The 19,466-nt window shown below is 56.7% G+C and overlaps 6 protein-coding genes across 6 annotated transcripts; all 6 read left to right on the plus strand.

The window, feature by feature from the left end:
• Positions 1-239: 239 nt before the first annotated feature.
• Positions 240-1,592, plus strand: JKF63_00630 (uncharacterized protein; the record flags this gene model as incomplete). Its single annotated transcript, XM_067896681.1, has 1 exon — positions 240-1,592. The coding sequence occupies one exon, from the start codon at positions 240-242 to the stop codon at positions 1,590-1,592; it is 1,353 nt and encodes a 450-aa protein (XP_067752838.1).
• A 3,093-nt stretch (positions 1,593-4,685) lies between these two features.
• JKF63_00631 (uncharacterized protein) lies at positions 4,686-6,818 on the plus strand (the record flags this gene model as incomplete). Its single annotated transcript, XM_067896682.1, has 1 exon — positions 4,686-6,818. The coding sequence occupies one exon, from the start codon at positions 4,686-4,688 to the stop codon at positions 6,816-6,818; it is 2,133 nt and encodes a 710-aa protein (XP_067752839.1).
• Positions 6,819-7,763: 945 nt separating this feature from the next.
• JKF63_00632 (uncharacterized protein) lies at positions 7,764-9,704 on the plus strand (the record flags this gene model as incomplete). Its single annotated transcript, XM_067896683.1, has 1 exon — positions 7,764-9,704. The coding sequence occupies one exon, from the start codon at positions 7,764-7,766 to the stop codon at positions 9,702-9,704; it is 1,941 nt and encodes a 646-aa protein (XP_067752840.1).
• Positions 9,705-10,788: 1,084 nt separating this feature from the next.
• JKF63_00633 (uncharacterized protein) lies at positions 10,789-11,919 on the plus strand (the record flags this gene model as incomplete). Its single annotated transcript, XM_067896684.1, has 1 exon — positions 10,789-11,919. One exon carries the CDS (start codon positions 10,789-10,791, stop codon positions 11,917-11,919), a length of 1,131 nt encoding a protein of 376 aa, XP_067752841.1.
• A 2,513-nt stretch (positions 11,920-14,432) lies between these two features.
• JKF63_00634 (uncharacterized protein) lies at positions 14,433-16,127 on the plus strand (the record flags this gene model as incomplete). Its single annotated transcript, XM_067896685.1, has 1 exon — positions 14,433-16,127. One exon carries the CDS (start codon positions 14,433-14,435, stop codon positions 16,125-16,127), a length of 1,695 nt encoding a protein of 564 aa, XP_067752842.1.
• Positions 16,128-17,340: 1,213 nt separating this feature from the next.
• JKF63_00635 (uncharacterized protein) lies at positions 17,341-18,555 on the plus strand (the record flags this gene model as incomplete). The annotated part of the gene is made up of 1 exon (XM_067896686.1): positions 17,341-18,555. One exon carries the CDS (start codon positions 17,341-17,343, stop codon positions 18,553-18,555), a length of 1,215 nt encoding a protein of 404 aa, XP_067752843.1.
• Between the last annotated feature and the right edge of the window lie 911 nt (positions 18,556-19,466).

The following is a 19,466-nucleotide window of genomic DNA, read 5'->3' on the forward strand; positions in this document are numbered from 1 at the left end:
ACGCCTTCCTTTTCTCTTCTGATTTTCTCTTGCTAAGTTCTTTCCATGAACTGATCTGCATGGTTACGGGCGCCACTGCATCTACCTTTGTACACGAAAAATTGTCACGAACACTATAGTGAGGTGGCACTCCCCTCCCTATACACACATCCACACACGCCCACCAATAGTTCTACAGTTACACCCCCCCTCCCCCAAACACACACACACACACGCACGCAGGGACGCACGCTTCAATAATGCAAACGTGCATATCTCGCCACCCCACGGCGAAACTCACGCTGGTAGGCACGCGTCTCGGGGCGAAAGTGGCCAAGGCTGTGATGCTGTCTCTCGCGACTGCTAAACTGACGCCGGGGATTCTAGGCGAGTCGCTTATATCTTCGTCGACGATACGCAGTCGTGTGCAGCAAGAGGCCGTCAGGCTTCTCATCGTTCGTGTCTCCATGCGCACACCGCGCCAACTGCAGTGGCTGCTGCACCTCATCGGCAGCTATACCGGGGCCCTCTCCGCAACCGATGCGTTGAGCTCTCTTGCGAAGCACTCCCTTTTATATCAAGTAGCCTCGTTTGGTCTGCGCGGCACAGTCGCCTCGGCCATCACGACGGCTGCACTGCAGGTGAGCTTTAACACCTGCACTCTTTTGACCAGCAACGCTGCGTTTTGGAGGAACAGAGACAGCCGCATGTCGTTGCGCCAATACCGCTACGAGCTTTTGACTTCGCTGTACACGAGTTTCGGCACCGTTGCTGGCGGCGCAGCAGGAGCTGCAGTGGGGTCAATGGTGATGCCCGGTATTGGCACTGCGCTCGGGTCTGTGTTCTGCTCCGTTGGCGGGGGCTACGTGCCAGGCTATCTCCGGGAAAAGGGTGGTCCTGATGACTGCTGTCGTAAGCAGGCAGCAGCGCTCCGCTGCTTCACCCCACTGCGGATGCTTGACACAGCGGATGGCGACGTACTCATGTCCGTGGAGGACCTTGTCGAGAAAGCGCACACCCTTACACCGTCGGGGCGCGTGCTGAGGCGCAGGTCGCCAAAGGGGACGAGCCCGATCAAAGATGCCGGCGGTGCCGATGGGGAAGGCAGCGGCGAAGAGCAGGCCACTGAGGTGAATGACGGAAGAAGTGACGCGGAGGGACAAGACGAGGTGGTATGGCTAGACTTTGCCCGCGCCGAAACGCCCCCAGGCGCCATGTCCAAGGACGACGCCGTCGATACTGCAGCGAACGCGGGGGGAGAGGATGGCGACAGCGCGTCATCCATGCACACCTCCCTGAGGTATAGTCCCTCGCTCGCTCTTTTTTCGCACAGGAGACTTTTTGAGGGTGGTCATGGCGAGGTGACGCCGTCCTCCATCAGAGCGGCACCTCAGGACACAGGTGCCCTCGGTTCCGGGGCTTCCGCGACGGCTTCTCTTTCCTCCACCTCTTCGTCATGGAGCGATGCATCGGATGCAGCGACTGCGACGACGTCGTCTACGGCACGCTTTGAGGGTCGTGCGAAGTACGTGACGGCATCAACCACAGAGGAGCTGCAAGAACAGCTCGACAAGTGTGGCGGAGAAAGTGATGTCCTGTTTTTGTTTGCGTAATGTGCGCATTTGTCTGCTGACGGGGTTGCCGAGGTGCATGGGTACAAGTGGATTTCGTGTTGCGTGGGTCTGGGAAAGCCGTCATGCCCCCGCAGATATGTATCATGTCCAGGTATATGCGACAAGTTTCCGTGTGTCGCTGGTGGTGAAGAGGCTGGCGCATACACACACACACACACACACACACACACGCACGTTCAAACGTACACGAGACGTGTTACCAAGTGTGTGTTCTTGTCCCCCCCCCCTCCCCTCCCCTCCCCCACTTGGTTTCGCTCATCCCGTTCTCGAAAGAGAGCGAGGGCGTAGGCGCATGTCTGCACGGATGAACCGATATGCGCTCTACTTTTCATTCGAAGCCTCCTCGTTGACTTATCCGTGCGAATGTCTCAGTGTGTCACCGTCTCTCTTCCCCCCTCTTTGTGTCTGTGTGTGAGCTTCTTTTTATCCAATTCATGTTTGGCTACCGTAATATTGTACATGTCTGTGCGAATACGGGTTGTTGTATCTGAGAATGTACAAATGTGTGTTTGCGTTTGTGTGTGTCAGGTCATCTGTGGTGCATATGTGTGCGTGTGTGGTTCTCTCTTCTTTCTTCACTTTTTCTTCCTCCACTCTTCCCCCCCTACCCCGCTGTTTGTGTAAGGTGCATTGTATCTGCTAGCCGTTTGTGCTTATATATATATGTAGTGGGATGTACACGTGTGTGTGTGTCTCTGTGGTGAGACATGCGGCGTCCACTTCTGCGTTGGTTCATGCTACGTTGACTTTACACCTATATATATATATTTCATGTTTGTATCACTTCTCTGTGCTGCCTTCCTTCCTCTCTCCCGCCCCAGTAGTCGCTGTTGCTGTAAACCGTTCTTGGCGTTTGCTGTGTTAATGCCTGTGTGTGTGTGTGTGCAAGTGTTACACTTTGGCAGGTTTCTCGCTTTGTTTTCCGAGCATCCCCCCCCTCCCTCCCCCCTCCTCCCCTCCTCCCTTCCTCACGACAGCCTCCTTTTGTTTTGCGTCTCGTTTCTGCTTCTCTTGCTGCTGTCCTCTCCAGGGCGTTTTCTTTGATACCTGAGCCCTCACATGAACGCACATACTCGTACATATATATATATATACTACAGGTGTATGTGTGTATGTATATGGTCGTACTGCCAGGTGTTTAGCCTGTGACGGGTGCATGCATGTATGCTTGTGTACATTTATTTTTTGCTCGTACACCACTCTTGGTAGTCCAGTGTGTAGGAACCAGTGACAAAGGGGACGAGAACCAGAGTTGAAGACACATCTACACCGACATTCACACTCATGTCACAGCAGCGTCACACACACACACACACACGTACGTACGTACGAACGACTCCTTTCCCCGGAACATCGATCGTGACTTCCTCAAACCTTCTGCGTATCACCACGCGTTAGCTGCTGGGGATTGAGGGAGGGGGGGGGGAGGTGGTGGGCGCAGGAGCTTAAAAAATACGAAAAAAAATGGTGCTCGGCTTTTCTACAAGAGATTTTCTTTCCTGCCTGCAACTCTGGTGTTGACTTTCATCTCTCCGCTGAGGCGGAGCCCCTCTCCCACCTCTTCTCCTCCTTCCCTCTCTTCCCCGTGCGTGATTTTTGCGCTTCCCTGCTTTGCAGCAGACTTATTCGATTCACTACCACAGCGAGAAAACAAACTAACGATAGCAGAGATGCGCACAGTGAAGGATGAAAGGATGGGGGGGGGCAGCGCAAGCAGCCGTTCCAAACTGACAATGCGAACCGCTGCATTGCCTCCTCCCCATCCCTTCCACCCCCGGATCTTCGGCGGCTTCCGCCACAGGAAGGCTCTTGATTGTGATGCACAACGCGTGCCAGGAGGTCATTATGCTCTTTACCCCTGTCCCTTTCTCTTTTGGTCTTTTCCTCTTTTTTTTTGCTTCACGATTTATTCGCGCCATTTTCGCCCCGTACCTGCGGCTTTGTGTGTGTGTGTGTGTGTGTGTCTGTCTGTGTGCATTGCTCACACGTGCACATGCCCGTTGGTCATGCCCGCGCTGCCTCTCCCCTCCCTCTTGTGGATCGGATGCATGCCAACACGCACGACCGCACATACCATGACGGCGTCGCTGTGTGTACGTGTGCCGCTGAGTAGGTGCGTAAGTGAATGAGGAAGAGAATCCTGGCGTGTCACACACACACACACACCCACACACACGAGGCATAGAACTTCGTACCCACTAGATATTGTGTGCTCACGCACCCAGCTGCTGTCGTAGTCACACACTTAACTCGGCAGCTTGTTTTTTATGTTTGCGCTCTCACCACTCATCACAAGGTTGAGGTCTCTCTCTCTTCTCTCTTCTCCCCTTTCCCCCCTTCGCTGCACTTGCGCACCACGCAAAAAGTATCCTCAACGTTATATCATTTCCTCGCCTTGGTACTCATTTTCCCTATCATACGCACCACCGCATTTTGTCTATACCTGCCTCGTTATTCCTCCATCCCATTCCACGCCCAGCCGTGCAGCCTAAAGAGTCACCGAGGTTGTCCACAGACGAAGCGTTTGGTGTCCCGCGCTTGTCTCAAATTTACTTCTTCTCCTTGTAACCCTGTCTTACACTTTTCTTCTTGCGTTTGTTGTTCTTGACTCCCCTCCCCTCCCCTCCCTTCCCCCAAGTGCTCGTTGTTGTGTAACACCCATTCCCTTTATCACTTGTTGATTCGCATCTCATTTTCTCTCTCTCTTTTCGTTTGTCTGCCGCACACACACAAATATTGTGAAGGGAGGGGAGGGTCTGCACGTAATCGAAGGATGGTATTCAGTAACTGCTTTGTCCTTCCCACTTAGACGGATCCGCACGCGTGTCTGCGCGTGAGTGGTGTGTATGTGCGCAGTTCCACTACTGCCTCTCCCCCGCCCTGCGCCTGTTTCGGATGGTCTAGCTTCATTTTTTTTTTTCTATCCCCCCCCTCCCCGAAGCCACACACACACACACACACTTGTGCAGATCTTCTGTGCCCAGCCAACACAGCGACCTCCACTGCGATTCCATTCTTTTTGTGCAGAGAGGCCCGGGAGACTTCTCGTCATAGGTGGTCACTTCTTCTGACATGGCAGACCCAACGATGGGAATGCCAAGCCCGTGTGTGTCTTCCTCACGTATTGCATCGCAGTCAGAGTGGAGGCGCAACAGGGTGACTTGGGTTAGTGCCTCCATCACTCATGGTGACCCTGAAAAGATGTTGTCGGCCTCCGAATCGCGAGCGGGCGCGTTAACGTGCGATGCGCTGAAGAGGTTGGAGCGGCAATTAGCGAACAGAGAGGAGTTGCTCTTTGGTCCATCTTATCGTGAGTCTGCGGGACAAGTCGCGTTCAGAGCTCAATCGCCCTGTGGTGCAGGCTCCTCGAGCGGCGCTGAGGACGGTGGCTACATCGGTGGCAAGGGATGCATGCAGTGCAGCGATGACGAAGAGGTGTGCACCGCGCGCATGGCACGGCGAATCCGCGCCTTCCTCGACAGCGTTAAGGGGGAAGACTTCGTGTGTGACCCATCTCCGATGGGGGCAACCAGCTTGGACGCAAATAGTGGTGACTTAAGAGAAGAGGCGCTGCGCCAGCAGCGATTAACGCGGGCGACGGTGGATGAGATGCGCAGCATCGCAGCGGAGGCGCAGCGAGAGCTCGTAGTTGCCCTCTACGAAGTCATACATCTGGAGTCAGTCCTGGTGGAGATGAGCGACGACGCCGCCGTGCTTGAGCGGACCGTCGGCCAGCGCGACGAGACTATAGAGATGCTCAAGATGCAGCTCAGCATGGCCGATGAGTACAACGAAGAACTGCACGACGCCAAGAAGGAGGTGTTGCGCAAACTGAGTGATGCCAAAACAGAGATGGCGCTCCTCAGCCAGCGTAATGCAACGCTGTCGAATCTCCTGCAGAGAAAAGAGCGGGAATTGGAGATGAGTGTTGCGAAGAGTGCGAATGCACCAGCGAGCACGTCTCTGCCGGTCCCCGAGCGCGGGTATGAGGGCAGCCTAACGGCCGAGGAATCGCCCTCGGTGCTGAAGAGGGTTTCTGTGAGTGCAGAGGGGCTCAACAAGGTCAGCCGCCTCACTACTTCGGGCCCGTTACCACGCCCACCGTATGGGTCAGGGGAGATGCACTGGAAGCCGCGGATCACTGAAGAAACTCTTCAGTCCACGGATGGGGAAGCGATTGATGTAGATCAGCATTCGCCGAGGACGGGGGACGCCCAGAAGCTACTAGCGGCGCATGCAAGCCGCGCTTCCGGAGGTGGCTGCTGCATTTCTCCGGCGAACGTGGAGAGAGGTGGCTCGATGGACACGGAGAGGGTGCTGCGACCCCCGTCTGGGGGTGGTGTGCGCTCTGTCTCCTTTCTCGAAAGCGATGTCCAAATCCTGCACAGGGGACTCCAGGCGCAGCAGGCGCCCGCAAGAGAAGTCGAAAGCAGCAGTGTCGGTCACTGCCAAACTACAGCGAAGGACAATGCAGCCCCACAGAGGCAAGCGGCAGTGTCACTCGGCTTGGCTTCCGCAGGTAACACCCTGCAGTCGGGTCAAGGCACAAGCAGTGGCGGTGCCGTATCGGTGGATGTAAAATTGGCGTTTCTCCAGCGACAACTCGACCGCGCTGAGGCGTACGCGCTTCGTCTCGAGGCCGAACTCCGCATAGAGCGCGAGAGGTCGCGGCGGCAGAGCGCGGATGAAAAGAAGTTGTTGGAGAATGTCATGTGCCTTACGCGTCAACTACGTGACCGCGAGGCGCTCGATCGCGAGATACGCTTGTTGCGCCGCGCTGGGGTCAGCGGGGTGGGTGACGACGGCGATGGCGCGGCGAAAGAGCGCCGGTCGTCGCTCTATCGTTACAGTTCCAGCCGCGACAGGAGCACCAGCGTACGACTTGCGGCGAGTATTATTGCTGAGGAGGACCGTGGCGGTAGTGGCGAGGATCCCCCGAGTGCGGTTACACGCAGCAAGGGCCGGGGAGCCGATGCTTTTGGTGCAGACGTTGTCGTAGTCAGTGCTGGAATGGCCGGCGGGACTTCGCCAGAGATGCGTCGGCGAAAAGAATTAGCCTTGGCGGTGTTGTGTGACAATGACGAGGCCAGGCAAAAGGGCCACTTCTCAGACCTTCAAAGCGACGCTTTACACCAGCGTGATCAGGCAGGTCTCCTACTCCACCAAGCCTTCCTTTCTCTTCCTTGCGCGATGCAGCGACAGTAGCGTTGGAGATGAGCGATGTCACATCAAATGGCATCACGGGGGCAACCGCACTCTCTCCGGATCCGTCGCGTAGCGAGGCGCGCCTTTCCGTCTTTCAAACGCTCACGGTGCCTTCGAAAATCTTCTTGTTCTCATCGGAAAAACGGCACGAGGCCACTGCAGTTTATCTCCCCCCCTCCCTCCCTTCCCCCCCCGTCCTCACTTCTTGGGGCACCATGCCGTATTTTGTGATCGTTTATGGTGGGGTGCGTGTGCGAATCCTACACGCGTGACACCCCTGCTTCTGGGCATGTGAGTGCGGCTTCGCCTCTTCATCCCTCCTTGTCTGTTTTGTGACGGTGGTGGTGTTGAGTTCCTTTTGATGTCTTCGCCCCGTTTCTACTGTGTCGTCAGTTTCCCACATCCTCGCCCCCCCCCCCTCTCCCCCCTCCTCCTCCCTTGCGCCCTCCCCCCGACGCTATGACCTGGGCATGTCTGCGTCTTCTCGCGTTACTGTTCCCGTTTCTCCACAACTTCGTTGTTTCGTCCCCTCACCACCTACTACAAAATCTCTGGCCTTGTCGAAGCTGATGTGTGTGTACTCCCCCCTGACCTCTGCAAGGTGCATGCATGATCGCGTTGGTGCGGTTGTCCCGAACAGTTTCTCAGAGCACGCACCGACTTCTCTTGTTTCCGTGTCTTCCTCTCCACACTAGTGATACGTAATCGTGCAGCTGAGCTACTACACGAACAGCTGCTCATCTCAAAAGACCCTCCCCCCTCTTCCCAAACTGGCTGCGCTCTGTGCATGCCTTCGCGCGCGTGGGTATCAGCTAGCGTTTGACGATTTTCGGGAGGGGGGCGGTTCTGCACACAGCGCCTAACTGACAAAGGGGGTGAAGAGGGGGAAGGGGAGGGGGACACGCATCATCCTGCTCTCTTTCTCAAATCTCCAAAAGTGCAGTGATGCCTGTGGCCCACAAGCATGGGGTTACAGGTGCCCGGGTAGCATGCCATCTTTCGTGCTCGAACCCCTGTGGAGCGGCGAGGGGAGGGGACGAGAGGAGGTCTCACATTTTGTCGGGTGCAGACAGTAACACTGAACCGTTTGACTGTCCTCACGGAGAGAGCGCCGTTGATGTACTGCGCAGTGCCCTTGCAGCCTGCACGTGCGTGCCAGCACTTTCTTGCTCTACAACACAGAGCACCGGCACCACTTCGTCTATCACCCCAAGCGCGTCGCTGCCATCAGCTTGGACGACACAGCAAAGAAATGAGGCGTTGGGGACGCTGATCGACCTTGTCGCGGCCGACATGGGTCTCTCAGGTCTGCGGGTTGGGCAAGGAGAACCCGCAGAGGGCTTTGAAAATGCCACGCCGCGAGCCACTGTGGACGATTTGCTACTCTACTTGACGGCGGAGAGGCCAAGTATATTAGCAGCGCTTCAGTATCGTCGTCGTCAGCGCCGGCCCATCCCTACACCGGAGTCGGAGGTGACAAACACAGAACCTGGTGTGTGTGTTGACGCGTACGCCCTTTCCGAGGAGGATCGGGCATTGACAGCCCTCATCCGCTATGCGGCCAGCGCTGCACTAGCCAACCGCCACCTTCAAGGAGGCGCGCAGTGGGGCTCGCCAAATGAGCAGCCGCCTGCTAGCCAAATGCTGCATTCCTGCACAGCCCTCTCTCTTCTCCATACTGCATGTTCTTCCTGTCGACCGCTGCGCACTGCTCTTGGTCGCACAGGTGCGTCTCGACCCGCCGTCGCAGCGGCCAATGCGTTCACGTTTTGGTGCTCAACCGGGTGCATGCGGCTTGATCAGGCGCTGGGTGGCGGCGGCTTCCGCAGCGGGTGGGTTACCGAAGTGTACGGCGAGGCAGGGTCTGGCAAGACGCAGTTGGTGTTGCAGTGCCTCCTGCAGCAGGCCGCCATCGATGTTTGCAACGCGGCTGTGGCTTCTCTGCTGGTCAGCGACGAAGGCTTCACGTCCTTTGTTAACAAGGCAACAGTAGCGGGCATGTGGTGCACCAATAGCCCTGCCGCAAAGTGCAGGGATTTCTTTGATGAGGACGTCGTCGAGGCGGCGCGCTGCGCTGTGGTCTACCTGGTCTCTGAGGATGTGCCCGCCTCCCGGCTAGGGCCGCTGGCGGCGGCAGCTGTAAAGCGGGCAGTACGCGCTCTGCGGCTTCACCCACTCCTCACTCAGCTGCCGCCTTGGGCTTCGAAGGCAGTATGGGACACCGTGGAGAGCACGTGCACACTGACAAGGGTGTTGTCACAACTGCAGATTCGCCACGTCGCATCGCTGGCCGAAGTAATGCAGCTGCTTGAGCCCTCTTCGCAACCACAGCCTGCACCGATTTCTAGGAGGACTTCACTCACCCCAAGTGTACCCAAGAGGGTCCAGCAACCACCAAGCACTCGCTTGGTGGATGCCGTGCGCACCTTTTCCGGGTGCCTCGGGCGTGCGGTAGTGGTGCTGGACTCCATCGCAGGGGCAGCAGTGGCCGGGCAATGTGACCTGCGGGGTGCCCCGCGCGACGACGCGGCAGTGGTGGCAGCTGGCTTGCGTCTACGACATGTGGCCATCACGCGCAACTGGTGCATTCTCGTGACCAACCAGGTACGTGCGGTTCCAACGGCCGCCCGACAGCGCCAGAGTGGTATCGCGCCCATTAAGCGTGCTCGCTCGCCGACGATCTCCTCGACGACCTCAGTATCCGCAGGGGCTCGTGCTGTGGTACCTGCACTCGGCTTTTCTTGGGCTTCCGCGCCGCAGTGCCGCGTGTTTCTGCGCAAGTCGCTTTCTCAGGGTCTGCGGCAGCTCGTGTTGCGCCACGCTCCCTCCCTCCCGCCTGCACAGGTGAGCTACTTGATTACAGAGGACGGCATTGAGGACGCGTGAAGGAAGGAGGGAGGTAGGGAGATGGCGAACGTGGCTCCCCTTGAGGAGCAATGAAGGCAGTGACGGCGGTGAGGGGGGAGGGGATAGCGGTTAAGCTACCGAGGCAAGTATTATTACAGCCGTAGGGTGCTCTGTGCTCTGCCCCTCCTTTCCCTTGCTCCTGTGTCTCCTATCCCATGTCACTGTTGTTTGTGATACTGTTTGCCTCTCCCCATTCAAAAAAAATTTTTGACCTTATACTGCTACTAGATGACGCTCTTGCCGCACCGCCATACTCCTTCATAGCCATGACAGCAACTACGCCCACATGCGTGCCTCTCTCTGGTTGATGATAATCGACGTCAAACAAATAGAACCACATTTATTTTCTCTCAGAGAGAGAGAGAGAGGGAGGGGGATGGGGAGGGGAGGGCAGTACGGCGCTGTGCTCCGCCCCCCCCCCCCTCCCCCTTCTTGTCTCTGGACTTTTTGGTCCTCATGTGTGGCCTGCATTTCTCGCTGGCGCCACCGGTTCAGATCTCCTCGCACACAGTGGGTCCCTTTTTATATACTCACTGTGATGTGAGTGTCCGTGTCAAGGCGTGTGTGTGTGTGTGTGTGTGTGTGTGCTTCTGGCGCTCCTCACTTCTTCACTCTTCGCTCCTGTACCCGACATATTGCACCTGCTCATCTTTTATGCTCACGCATCCGCTCGTGTTTGCTTATTTTATTACCCCAGCATCTCTTCCATCTAGCCCCCCCCCCGGTTTAGGTCAGCAACCTGTGCAACCCGCCATCGACACTTTGATGACAGACATACCAACATAATCCTTGTCGTCAATACTGCAGAGTCACACCACACGGTTGTATATAGGCCACCGTATCACGCGCGTGCCCGCTTTTCTCCAAGGTTTTCGTTGTCCCTCCCTCCCTCCCAACAGTGCACCTTGTCACGACACGGTGCTTGTTTTCTCTCTGTGTTATTCCACCTCTCATTCCACGGTGCCACTGGTGCACCTGCGTGCATATACACATTGCACACACACACATATATATACATATATACATATATACACCTATGCATATATGTATATTTAACGTTGACATGATCTCCTCACGTTCTGTGAAGAAATTCATGGCATACGCCGTTCCGCTCAGGTATGTGAAGTCTGGGCTTTTCTTTTGGACTGTGCTGGTCCTGGTCCTCGCGGGCACCTCCGTTATCTCCAACATTCCCCTGGGCCTTTATACACCCACCGTTGGCTTCCAGCAGAAAAAACATCGTATACCCCCGGTGGGGATACTCCCACCACGGCTCGTCTCCCCTGCAGGCAAAGGTGTCGTGGGTGCACTGAAACAGCACATCATCGCTATCGGGGATATCAACGGCGATATTGCCCGCCTCCGTAGTATCCTGCGTGCTGCGCATGTGCTGGAGAAGGGCGTGGATGCCTGGCGGCAGGGGTGCAACGATATCGTTGTGCAGCTCGGCAACGTCGTGGACAGCGGCCCAGATGCACCACAGATACTGCTGTTTCTATCGAAGCTAAAGGCACAGGCTGTCAAATCCGGTGGCCGCCTCATCACGTTGAGTGGCGACCGCGAGCTGCTCGCCCTGTCCGGGGTCTCGAAGTTTATGCATCCGCAGGTGCTGAAGCTGTCCGCTGGCGAGGAGGGCTTCCGCCACCTTTACAGTCCACGCGGACGCTACGGGCGCATTGTGGCAGAGGAGAACCTAGCGGTCGCGATCGTCTCGGATATCGTGTTTGTGCATGGCGGGCTGACTGCCGCGTATGCTCGCCACGGTGTCGCGTCGCTCAACTCCAAGTGGTATGAGGGCACCCTGAAACCGAACCTAACGACCCATCCCTTTCACGACGCCGAGAGTCCGTTGTCAGACCACAGCGTCGTGCAGGCGGCCATGCGAGGCGACTGTGATCCTCTCTTTGCCAGCTTGGCTGCCCTCAAGGCAAGAGAGCGAGTGGAGGTCAATGTAATGGTTGTGGGCCACACAACAATGCCAGATGGGAAGGTGGGCACCTGGTGTGACGGTAAACTGGTGTCGATTGACGTTGCCATGAGTCGGCATGTCAAAAATGGCAGCAACGAGGCGTACGTTTGTTTCGAACCCAAGATACGAAAGAATAAGATTGCGCGCACTACTCACCCTCGAGCTCGCTTCCACATCCACTACCCGCTCGGTAGGGGTAAGCGTACCACATCTATCAAGAGCTGAAGGGCTTTGTTTTCGTGTCCCCCCCCCTCCTCCCCTCCCCTCCCTTTCCTCCTCGTCCCCCCCCTCTCCCCCTCCCACCCCTCGGCGTTGTGGTGTGCTTGTGGGCGTGTAGGTTGGGGGAATAATTGTCTGCACTGGCTTTGGTGTAGGCGTATATTTACATATTTGTGACGTGCGTGTCTTTTCATTTCGTCTTATGTCTGCGTCTGTGTCGAGCATTTATCACTTCATGGGTCTCTGGCGCTCTGAGTAGTCACCATGAATAAAGTGTCGGAAGATGGTGGAAGGGCGGGTTCTGAATAATGTAGTGCGGGGAGAGATCAGCATCAGGTATGAAGACGACAGTGACATGAGAGTGGTGATGATGTGCGGCGAGGTCAGGCGTGCTAGCATGATTGTGTTGACTCTGACCACGTCCACTAGGCCCCCCCTCTTTTTCCTCTTCTCGGCCTTTTCTACTCTCCGTGTATTTGGATGCTTTTCTTTCTCACCAGATACCTCCCTTTTTTTTAATTGCATGTATGCACGGGTCATTGATTCTTGCCTCAATCGATTTTTTTTATTTGCCCCTGTTCTCTGTTGTTTCTCATCATTCGCCCCCCCCCCCCCCGCCAACCTTTGCTTTCCGCCCAATCCCGTGCACCTCCCAAAACTATGCCAATTCACATTGGCATTTACTTGGAAAAGTGGTTTTATGATTGGGCGCTAACGGTTTATCTGCGCGTGTTCTTTTTTTTCATCCCCCCCCCCCTCTCTCTTTTTCGTTTTCTCTCTCCCCCCTGTTCCCAGTGCTGCGGTGCAGTGATCAGAAATCCTCCACCGCTCCACCGCGTAGTGCCCTCTCCTCCCTTTTCCCATTGCCAAGACTGCCGCCCCCTTCGCCCTCTCTTCGTATCCGTTTCCTCCTCTACGGGGTAGAAGATGTGTGTCTCCGTGTGTGTGTGTGTGTGTGTGTGTAGCGTTGCGCCTTCTCTATTCTGTGAAGCCTTCGACTTCTTGCAGCTGGTGGGTGACTGACAGTGGCAGCATGGTGTGCTGATGGCGGGCAGCTCACTGTGCGGCGGGCATTGGGGGGGGCTAGCGCCCTCCCTCTTCCCAATCCGCCCGGGTGAATTCGATGGAGGCAAAGCTGGTCGAGTGCATGCCGGAGAGTACTCCGATTCGCACCATTGATTCCTAGAGACTCTCCAGTGTGGCAAGGCCCCATGCCGCCGTGTTGAATGCAGAGACCTGAAGCGGCGGCGGCGGGGAGGGGGGGGGGTGTTGCGTACAGGTCGAGTCCAGGGTCTCGGAGGGCCCTGTCCTCGAGATTAGCTGAGTATGTGCTGGAGTTTACTCGCCATGGACGTAGACTACCCCCTACCACCGGCGTCACGGTCAGGGCTGACTCCGCCTCCGAGGAGAACCCTGGTCTCGGCACGCTCGGGTCAAGGCATGTCGTGCATCCATCTCCGCCTGGCACCGACCGTGCTGTGTGAATAGGTGAGGGGGGGGGGTAGAGATGTGAAGGCTCACGAAGAGCCCGTTGGTCACATAACCCGATTCGACGGAGGACGTCGGCTCGTGCTGGAGCGACGAGGATGTTGGCCATAGAGTGCCACAGGGGGAATAGGTGGGTGGGTGCGATGTGCGGCTGTAAATGTGCGTCCGCGCTTTCCGGGCTATGCGCGCGAGAGTGGCACATTAAAGAGAAAAAAGTACTGCATGTTGTTGCACAGCGAAGTTGTCAAGATGGGGGCAGTGGTGTTTTTGAAAGCACTGTCGACGCGGCGGTTCTGAGGGCGCCGTTATTTGACCCTCTTCCCCCCTCCCACTTCCTTCGTCTGGCACTCAGGATGCGTTGCTGATTTTGGCATCTGTCGCCATCGGGTGCGTCTTACGCGGCCCATGAGGCGTGGGTGGGTGGGTGAGGGACTCTGTGCTGAATATATGAGGGCCCATGTTTTCACCCGCTTTGGGAAGAAAGATTGCGACATGCTGGACGGAACGGCTTTCGTTCTGGTGCTTTTTTTTCCACGCTTCTGTGGGCTTTCCTCAATCGTCTTCGGCCACTTCCTCCTCCTCTTCGTTGTGATTCTCTCCGCTTTTATCGTGTGGTGTCGGTCCGCTGCCTTACACGTTTTTCTGTTATTGACTGGCATGCTCACACGCCCCCCCCTCTCTCTCTCTCGTTCGCTTCTTTCTTTTTCCCGTTGTTGTGGTCTGTAAAGCATGCAACTGCTGCTATTTGCATGTGTTTGCAGTGCGCTCCGTCGCACTTGGGAGCGTCATCTCTTTTTATAGCTAGAGTAGGCACTGGCCTCTTACTGTTGGTGCTGCTTGCGCCCTTGCCAAAGTACTAGTACACGCGGCGTTGGTCATATTGGCACGGGGAAGGCGGTAGCTGACCTGCGCACCGTTTAAACCCCGGTCTTTCGTTCTTCGCAGCGTTCGCGGGGAGGGGGGCGGAGGGAGGGGGGCGTTGGTAGGGTTTACGTCGCCTCGCGTGTCCACCTTTCTCTCTTTTTAACCCAATGCAGCTCAGTCAAAATGTTGCGCGGACGACGGTGCCCTCCTACTACCACATCCGCACCAACCTCCCACATCGCAAGCCCCAAAATCAATGGGAGGGTGTGTACTACTTCAGCGGCATCACAAAGCGACAGCAGCACGTGGTGCTGCTGCAGCGCAAGCGCGAACGGGAGATGTATCTGAGCCGGTACAACCAGCACGTTGCCTCTCTCCGCCAGCAATACGCGAAGCATCAAGAGAAACCGCTTGTCTCGTTGTCGGAGCGGTTGACCCTGGCCAGTCAGCTTGCAAGCTGCGGCATGCACAATGAGGCGTCCACATTTGTAGACGCCATGCACCACAACAAAGAGTTACACGCCATGGACTATGTACACCTGGTACGCTCCCTGAGGGCCAGTGATCTTGGCACGTGCATCCTGCACAGCGAGGCGGCCTGTGACCCTGCCTTGACTTTTAAGTTGCTCGGTGACAACGCAGGCGTGGAGCGGGCGTCAGAAGCATACCGGTGGTACGACATGGGCATGTCTGCTTTGGGACAGGAGTGCGGCCGCCTTCTGCCGGAGTCGACCCCTGCTGCGTCCCAACTGACCAATGCTCTCATGAGTACCCTCATGACGTGCGGCTACGCGCATGTGAAAGCTATTCCCAACACCGTGTACGATCGCATGGGTGCCCGCGGCATTAGTCCGACGGCGTCCACCTACGATCACGTTATCTTGGCGTTGTCGCTCACAGGCAATATCGCAGAAGCCGAGGACGTCTTTCGCTTTGTGCGCCATCGTCACGCAGAGCACGTGACCATTCACGGCTACAACGCGCTGCTGCTCGGCAACCGCGAGGCGAGGCTCTTTGATCGCTGTGACGGGTTATGGCAGGAGTTGTTCGATCGACGATGGCCGCGCGCAAATCCGTTGACAGCTGAGTTGTATCTTCGCAGCGTTGTAGACCACTCCTACACCCCCACCTCCGAAGGTCTCCAACGATTTGGCAACGTTCACGTGGTTGAAAAGAAGAAGGTGCCGATCGTGCTGACGCAAATGGACGAGCTTGGCATCCCGCGCACGCACCTCTCCGGCCCCCTGCGTGATGAAGTCGAGGATGCCCTACGCAAGTTTTCGATCTACCGTAATCGCTTTTACGAGTGGGGTCGAGCGGTGAAGCAGTTCGACTTCATCGAGTTCCGCCGCCGCCACGGGTGGATGTATGACCTGCATCTCATGAAGAACACAACCAAGGTGCTGCCGCCCATCCGCGACCCGTCGAAGCCAGACAGCACGATGGCCAGTGCCGCCACGATGGAGCTGCCTGCCTTCTTTACGGAACGCCACCCGTGGGAAGGCAACGCACTGGAGTCGGTGCTGTCTGTGACGAAGGAGCGTGAGCGCATGGATGACGTGCGCGCTGGGGACATCTATTATGATGACACGAAGAGCATCCACGAGCGCAGCAGCACGTGGATGAACGAAGTTCCTGAAACACGATATGATCAGCTCTACGGGATCAACCACCCAGATGTCTCAAAGATCGGCATCCGCGCGCATCTGGAGGTGGAATACACAAACAGGAAGGAATTGATGATGAAGGATGCGGCGCTTGTGCGGAAGGCGATCCGTCGCGGCCGCCGTCTACGCCATCGCGTCGAGGCGTCTCGAACGCACCGTAATGAGGGTTCCCTCTCAGCGAAGACAAGCAAGTGATGTGCTGCTCTGCGCGTAGGCGTGTCTGCGTCGCTGAGCCCGGCTGGATGAACTGAGTTGCCACAGGGGGCAGTTGTAGGGAGTTTGTGTGTGTGTGCGTGTGTCGTGCCAGAGATGTCACAATCACGCGATACAAGCGAAAGAGGGAGCAACAGTGGTTGGTACTTTTCCGAGGAGGCATGGCTTTGTGCAATTTATTCGGTACTCACGGTTTCCGTGTCGCTTGACGCTGCCTTGACTGGTACTTGTGGTGGTGTGTCAGTGACGGGCTCGTGCTGGCGTGACAGTGGTCAAGTTAAAAAAAAAGAGAGGACTCGCGGTTGTCTATACAAGGATGCTCAACAACGAGCAGAAAAAGAGATGTTTATGGTCAAGAGAGATGGTTACATCCGGTCTTAATCGCGTGTGCTTCAACTGGTGGAGGTGCACACCAACCAATGCAATATATGCATGGAGTGAGCGTCGTGCTTGCTAAAGAGGCCTGGGATTGCGAAGTCTAGGCCACGCGCAATTCTGCAGCATCCGCATCCTCTGGACACCGATGTCCTTGTGTGCCTCTTGCTTCACCACCAAAAAAAAAACGCGTCTCTGCACCGCGATCGACCGCTCGAAAAAAATATATATATATATATATGTTTCCTCTGTGCTCACGCACCCACTCATCCCCCCCTTCGTTTCTTTGGCGCCCTTGCGCCTGAACGTAAATGTGGGCGTGTCTGGTTGTGACCACAACCCCGCAACTGCCATGCCGTTGCCCCTTGCTTCTCTCTTAACCATCACGTTGCTGCTTCCACATCATCTTGCGACTGGGGGACACCAACCGAGTGGATTGCACTCGACATCTTTGAATCCACTGCACGTCAAAATACCTCAATGCGTGTACATTCACGCTTACATACCCCTCACCCCCCTCCCCCTAAACAGCAACCACACACACACACACACACACACACACACACACAAACATTTCTTCTTTTTTTCTACATTTTCATCACCCAAGTTTCCAGCGACGGGGAAAAGGGGGGGTTGCAGTGCGTGGCGGCACATCATTCTTGCACATTTTTTCGTAGCGCGAGTAAGCGAGTTACACAGCGACAGGTGGGGGGGGGTGAGGGAAGTGAGAAGAGAATTGAGGCACACGCACGCAGCACAGCAGCTGTGCATCTCTTTGCATTAGGTTGGGGAAGGGGGGGCTGGTGTAGCAGTGGAGGAGATGGGCCGCAACAAACCCCGGTCCAAGGCGGTGGATGTTACCAAGAGTCTACTACAAAAAACGAGTATTACGGACCACATCGCCGTCCAGATAGCGCCAAACACCGTCATTCAAGTCGCCGAAGACGAGTTCAGCCCCACGCAGGGTAGCGAGGCCGCATTCGCTCTTCGCCGCGAGGGCAAGCTGGATGCCTCTTTGAAGCTGTGCCTCAACTGGCGTCAGGGCAACTGCTACAACCACACCGCGTGCACCTTCGCTCACGTCATTCCTTACTTCGGCGCTAGCAGCGACGGGGGTGGCACCCCGGGAACACCGGGCAAGCTGGGCGGTCTCGGCATGGGTTTTGGCGGAGACACCACCTATAGTAGTGCCGCGGCAGGGGGCGAGGTGGGAGGGCGCAGCAGCAATTCTGTCTCCAACACGCCTTGGCCACAGAGAGTTGCGTTGCCTGCGCACCCCGCCGCGGCGACTGTCAGTCAGCGCGTTGAGGAGGGGAGGGTTGCGCTAGCAGCAGTATCAGTGCAACATTCTGCCGTCTCCACAATTACTGCAACGCCCGAGGTAGCCGAGCCGACTGACGCGGTAGAGGTGGCGCTAGTGACGTTGCCTTCCAAAGCTTCTTCACCTTCAGCGGTAGTGTCGTCCGATGGACTGCGCACCATTTTATTGTCCCTTACTGCCACTCTGGCGAACAAGGCAGTGAAGGGCTCTACTACTGACGCCACCAAAGCTTTTGATGCCAATGCCAATGGGGGCTACTGCACCCCGCCACACTCGGCATGGCTCCTGAAGAAAGCCGAGGACGCGGAAGGGGAGGAGGGGGTGACATTAGCCGAAGACGCGTATTCCTGGAATCAGCCCAGGGCGGTGTCCATGGAAGACTTTGTAGCGGCTGCTGGCCGGAAGCTACTTGGGGAGCCTCTGTGCGAGGACGGCTCTGCTGCAGAGCTGCACTACTTACTTTCCCACCACGCTAATGCTGCCACCGTAATGGCTATGCGTCGACAGCAGGGGACATCGCTGTTTCAGGAGCAGGAGGAGTCCGCTACCCGCGCCACCGCGGCCGGTCCTCGTGTGTTCTCCACCGCACCTACACTGACTGTGTCAAGTGGTGTTAGTCCTGGAGTAGCTCAGCCCACCCTTATAGATCTCTTGTTGGAGGCAGGAGGTATAAATATGGTCGACGACGATATGCCGGTACCGTCTCTTCCCTAGCAACTGTTGCGCTGGCGGGATCACAAAAAGCGACGCGTTGCACAGACGGGGCGAGACGACTCGCGCCTACCCACGGGTGACACTGTGATTTCGCTTTCTCTTTCTCTGTATGTGATGGTTGTGCCGGTGACGTGTGTTTGACGCCCACTGGCTGTGTTGATATGGGTCGTGAGCATGGGCACTAGCAAGTCAGACCCCCCCCCTCCCCCAACCACCCGGGGTGGGGTGCCGGTGGTGGTTGCTCTGGGGGCCGGCAAAAAGGGGGCGGTGATCCTCAGGCATAGGGCGGACACACTATGAGCTGGGTTGGAGGGGGGGGCTGCACGTGCGTCTTTTCTGTATGGGTTCTGCCTTGTGTGAGGATTTCTTTGGAGGTTGCGTCTCTCTCTCTCTGTGTGTGTGTGTGTATAAGTTGTGCTCTCTGTGCGTCTTTTAGGGAGCGCATATACACGGGCTTCATAAAATCACCGTAGTACATCGGACAGTGCCCTCTGTTAAACATAATGCACCTCGATGCGTGCATCTTTTTCTCTTTCCTACTGGTGCGTCCTCCCCCCCCTCCCCCCCCCCTTCCCCCTCCCTCTCCCGGTTCTCTCCACCTCCCTTCCGTCCTTCGACAGATGACCGGTTGTTTCTCGTCTTGAACCCCCCGCCCCCCCTCTTGTAGGAGCGGCTGGGGAAATACCTGGTTTGTCTTCGCTCATCGATGCGTTTCGCAGACGACTAGGAGGGAAAAAGGGAGGGGGTGTGAGCATGCCCACACTCATGCGCCTGCGTAGGTATCCGCCCCAGACGCCCTAGTGATGTGCAGCGAGGTGTCATTGCGCCAACCGCCTGTCTGTAGACTGAGAGCACGTCGACCCAACCCCGCTAGCCAGCCGGGGTTGTATTGTGAGCCTTTCTTGTTTATG

The sequence above is a fragment of the Porcisia hertigi genome, chromosome 36 (genome assembly GCF_017918235.1).
Source record: "Porcisia hertigi strain C119 chromosome 36, whole genome shotgun sequence".
NCBI lineage: Eukaryota > Euglenozoa > Kinetoplastea > Trypanosomatida > Trypanosomatidae > Porcisia > Porcisia hertigi.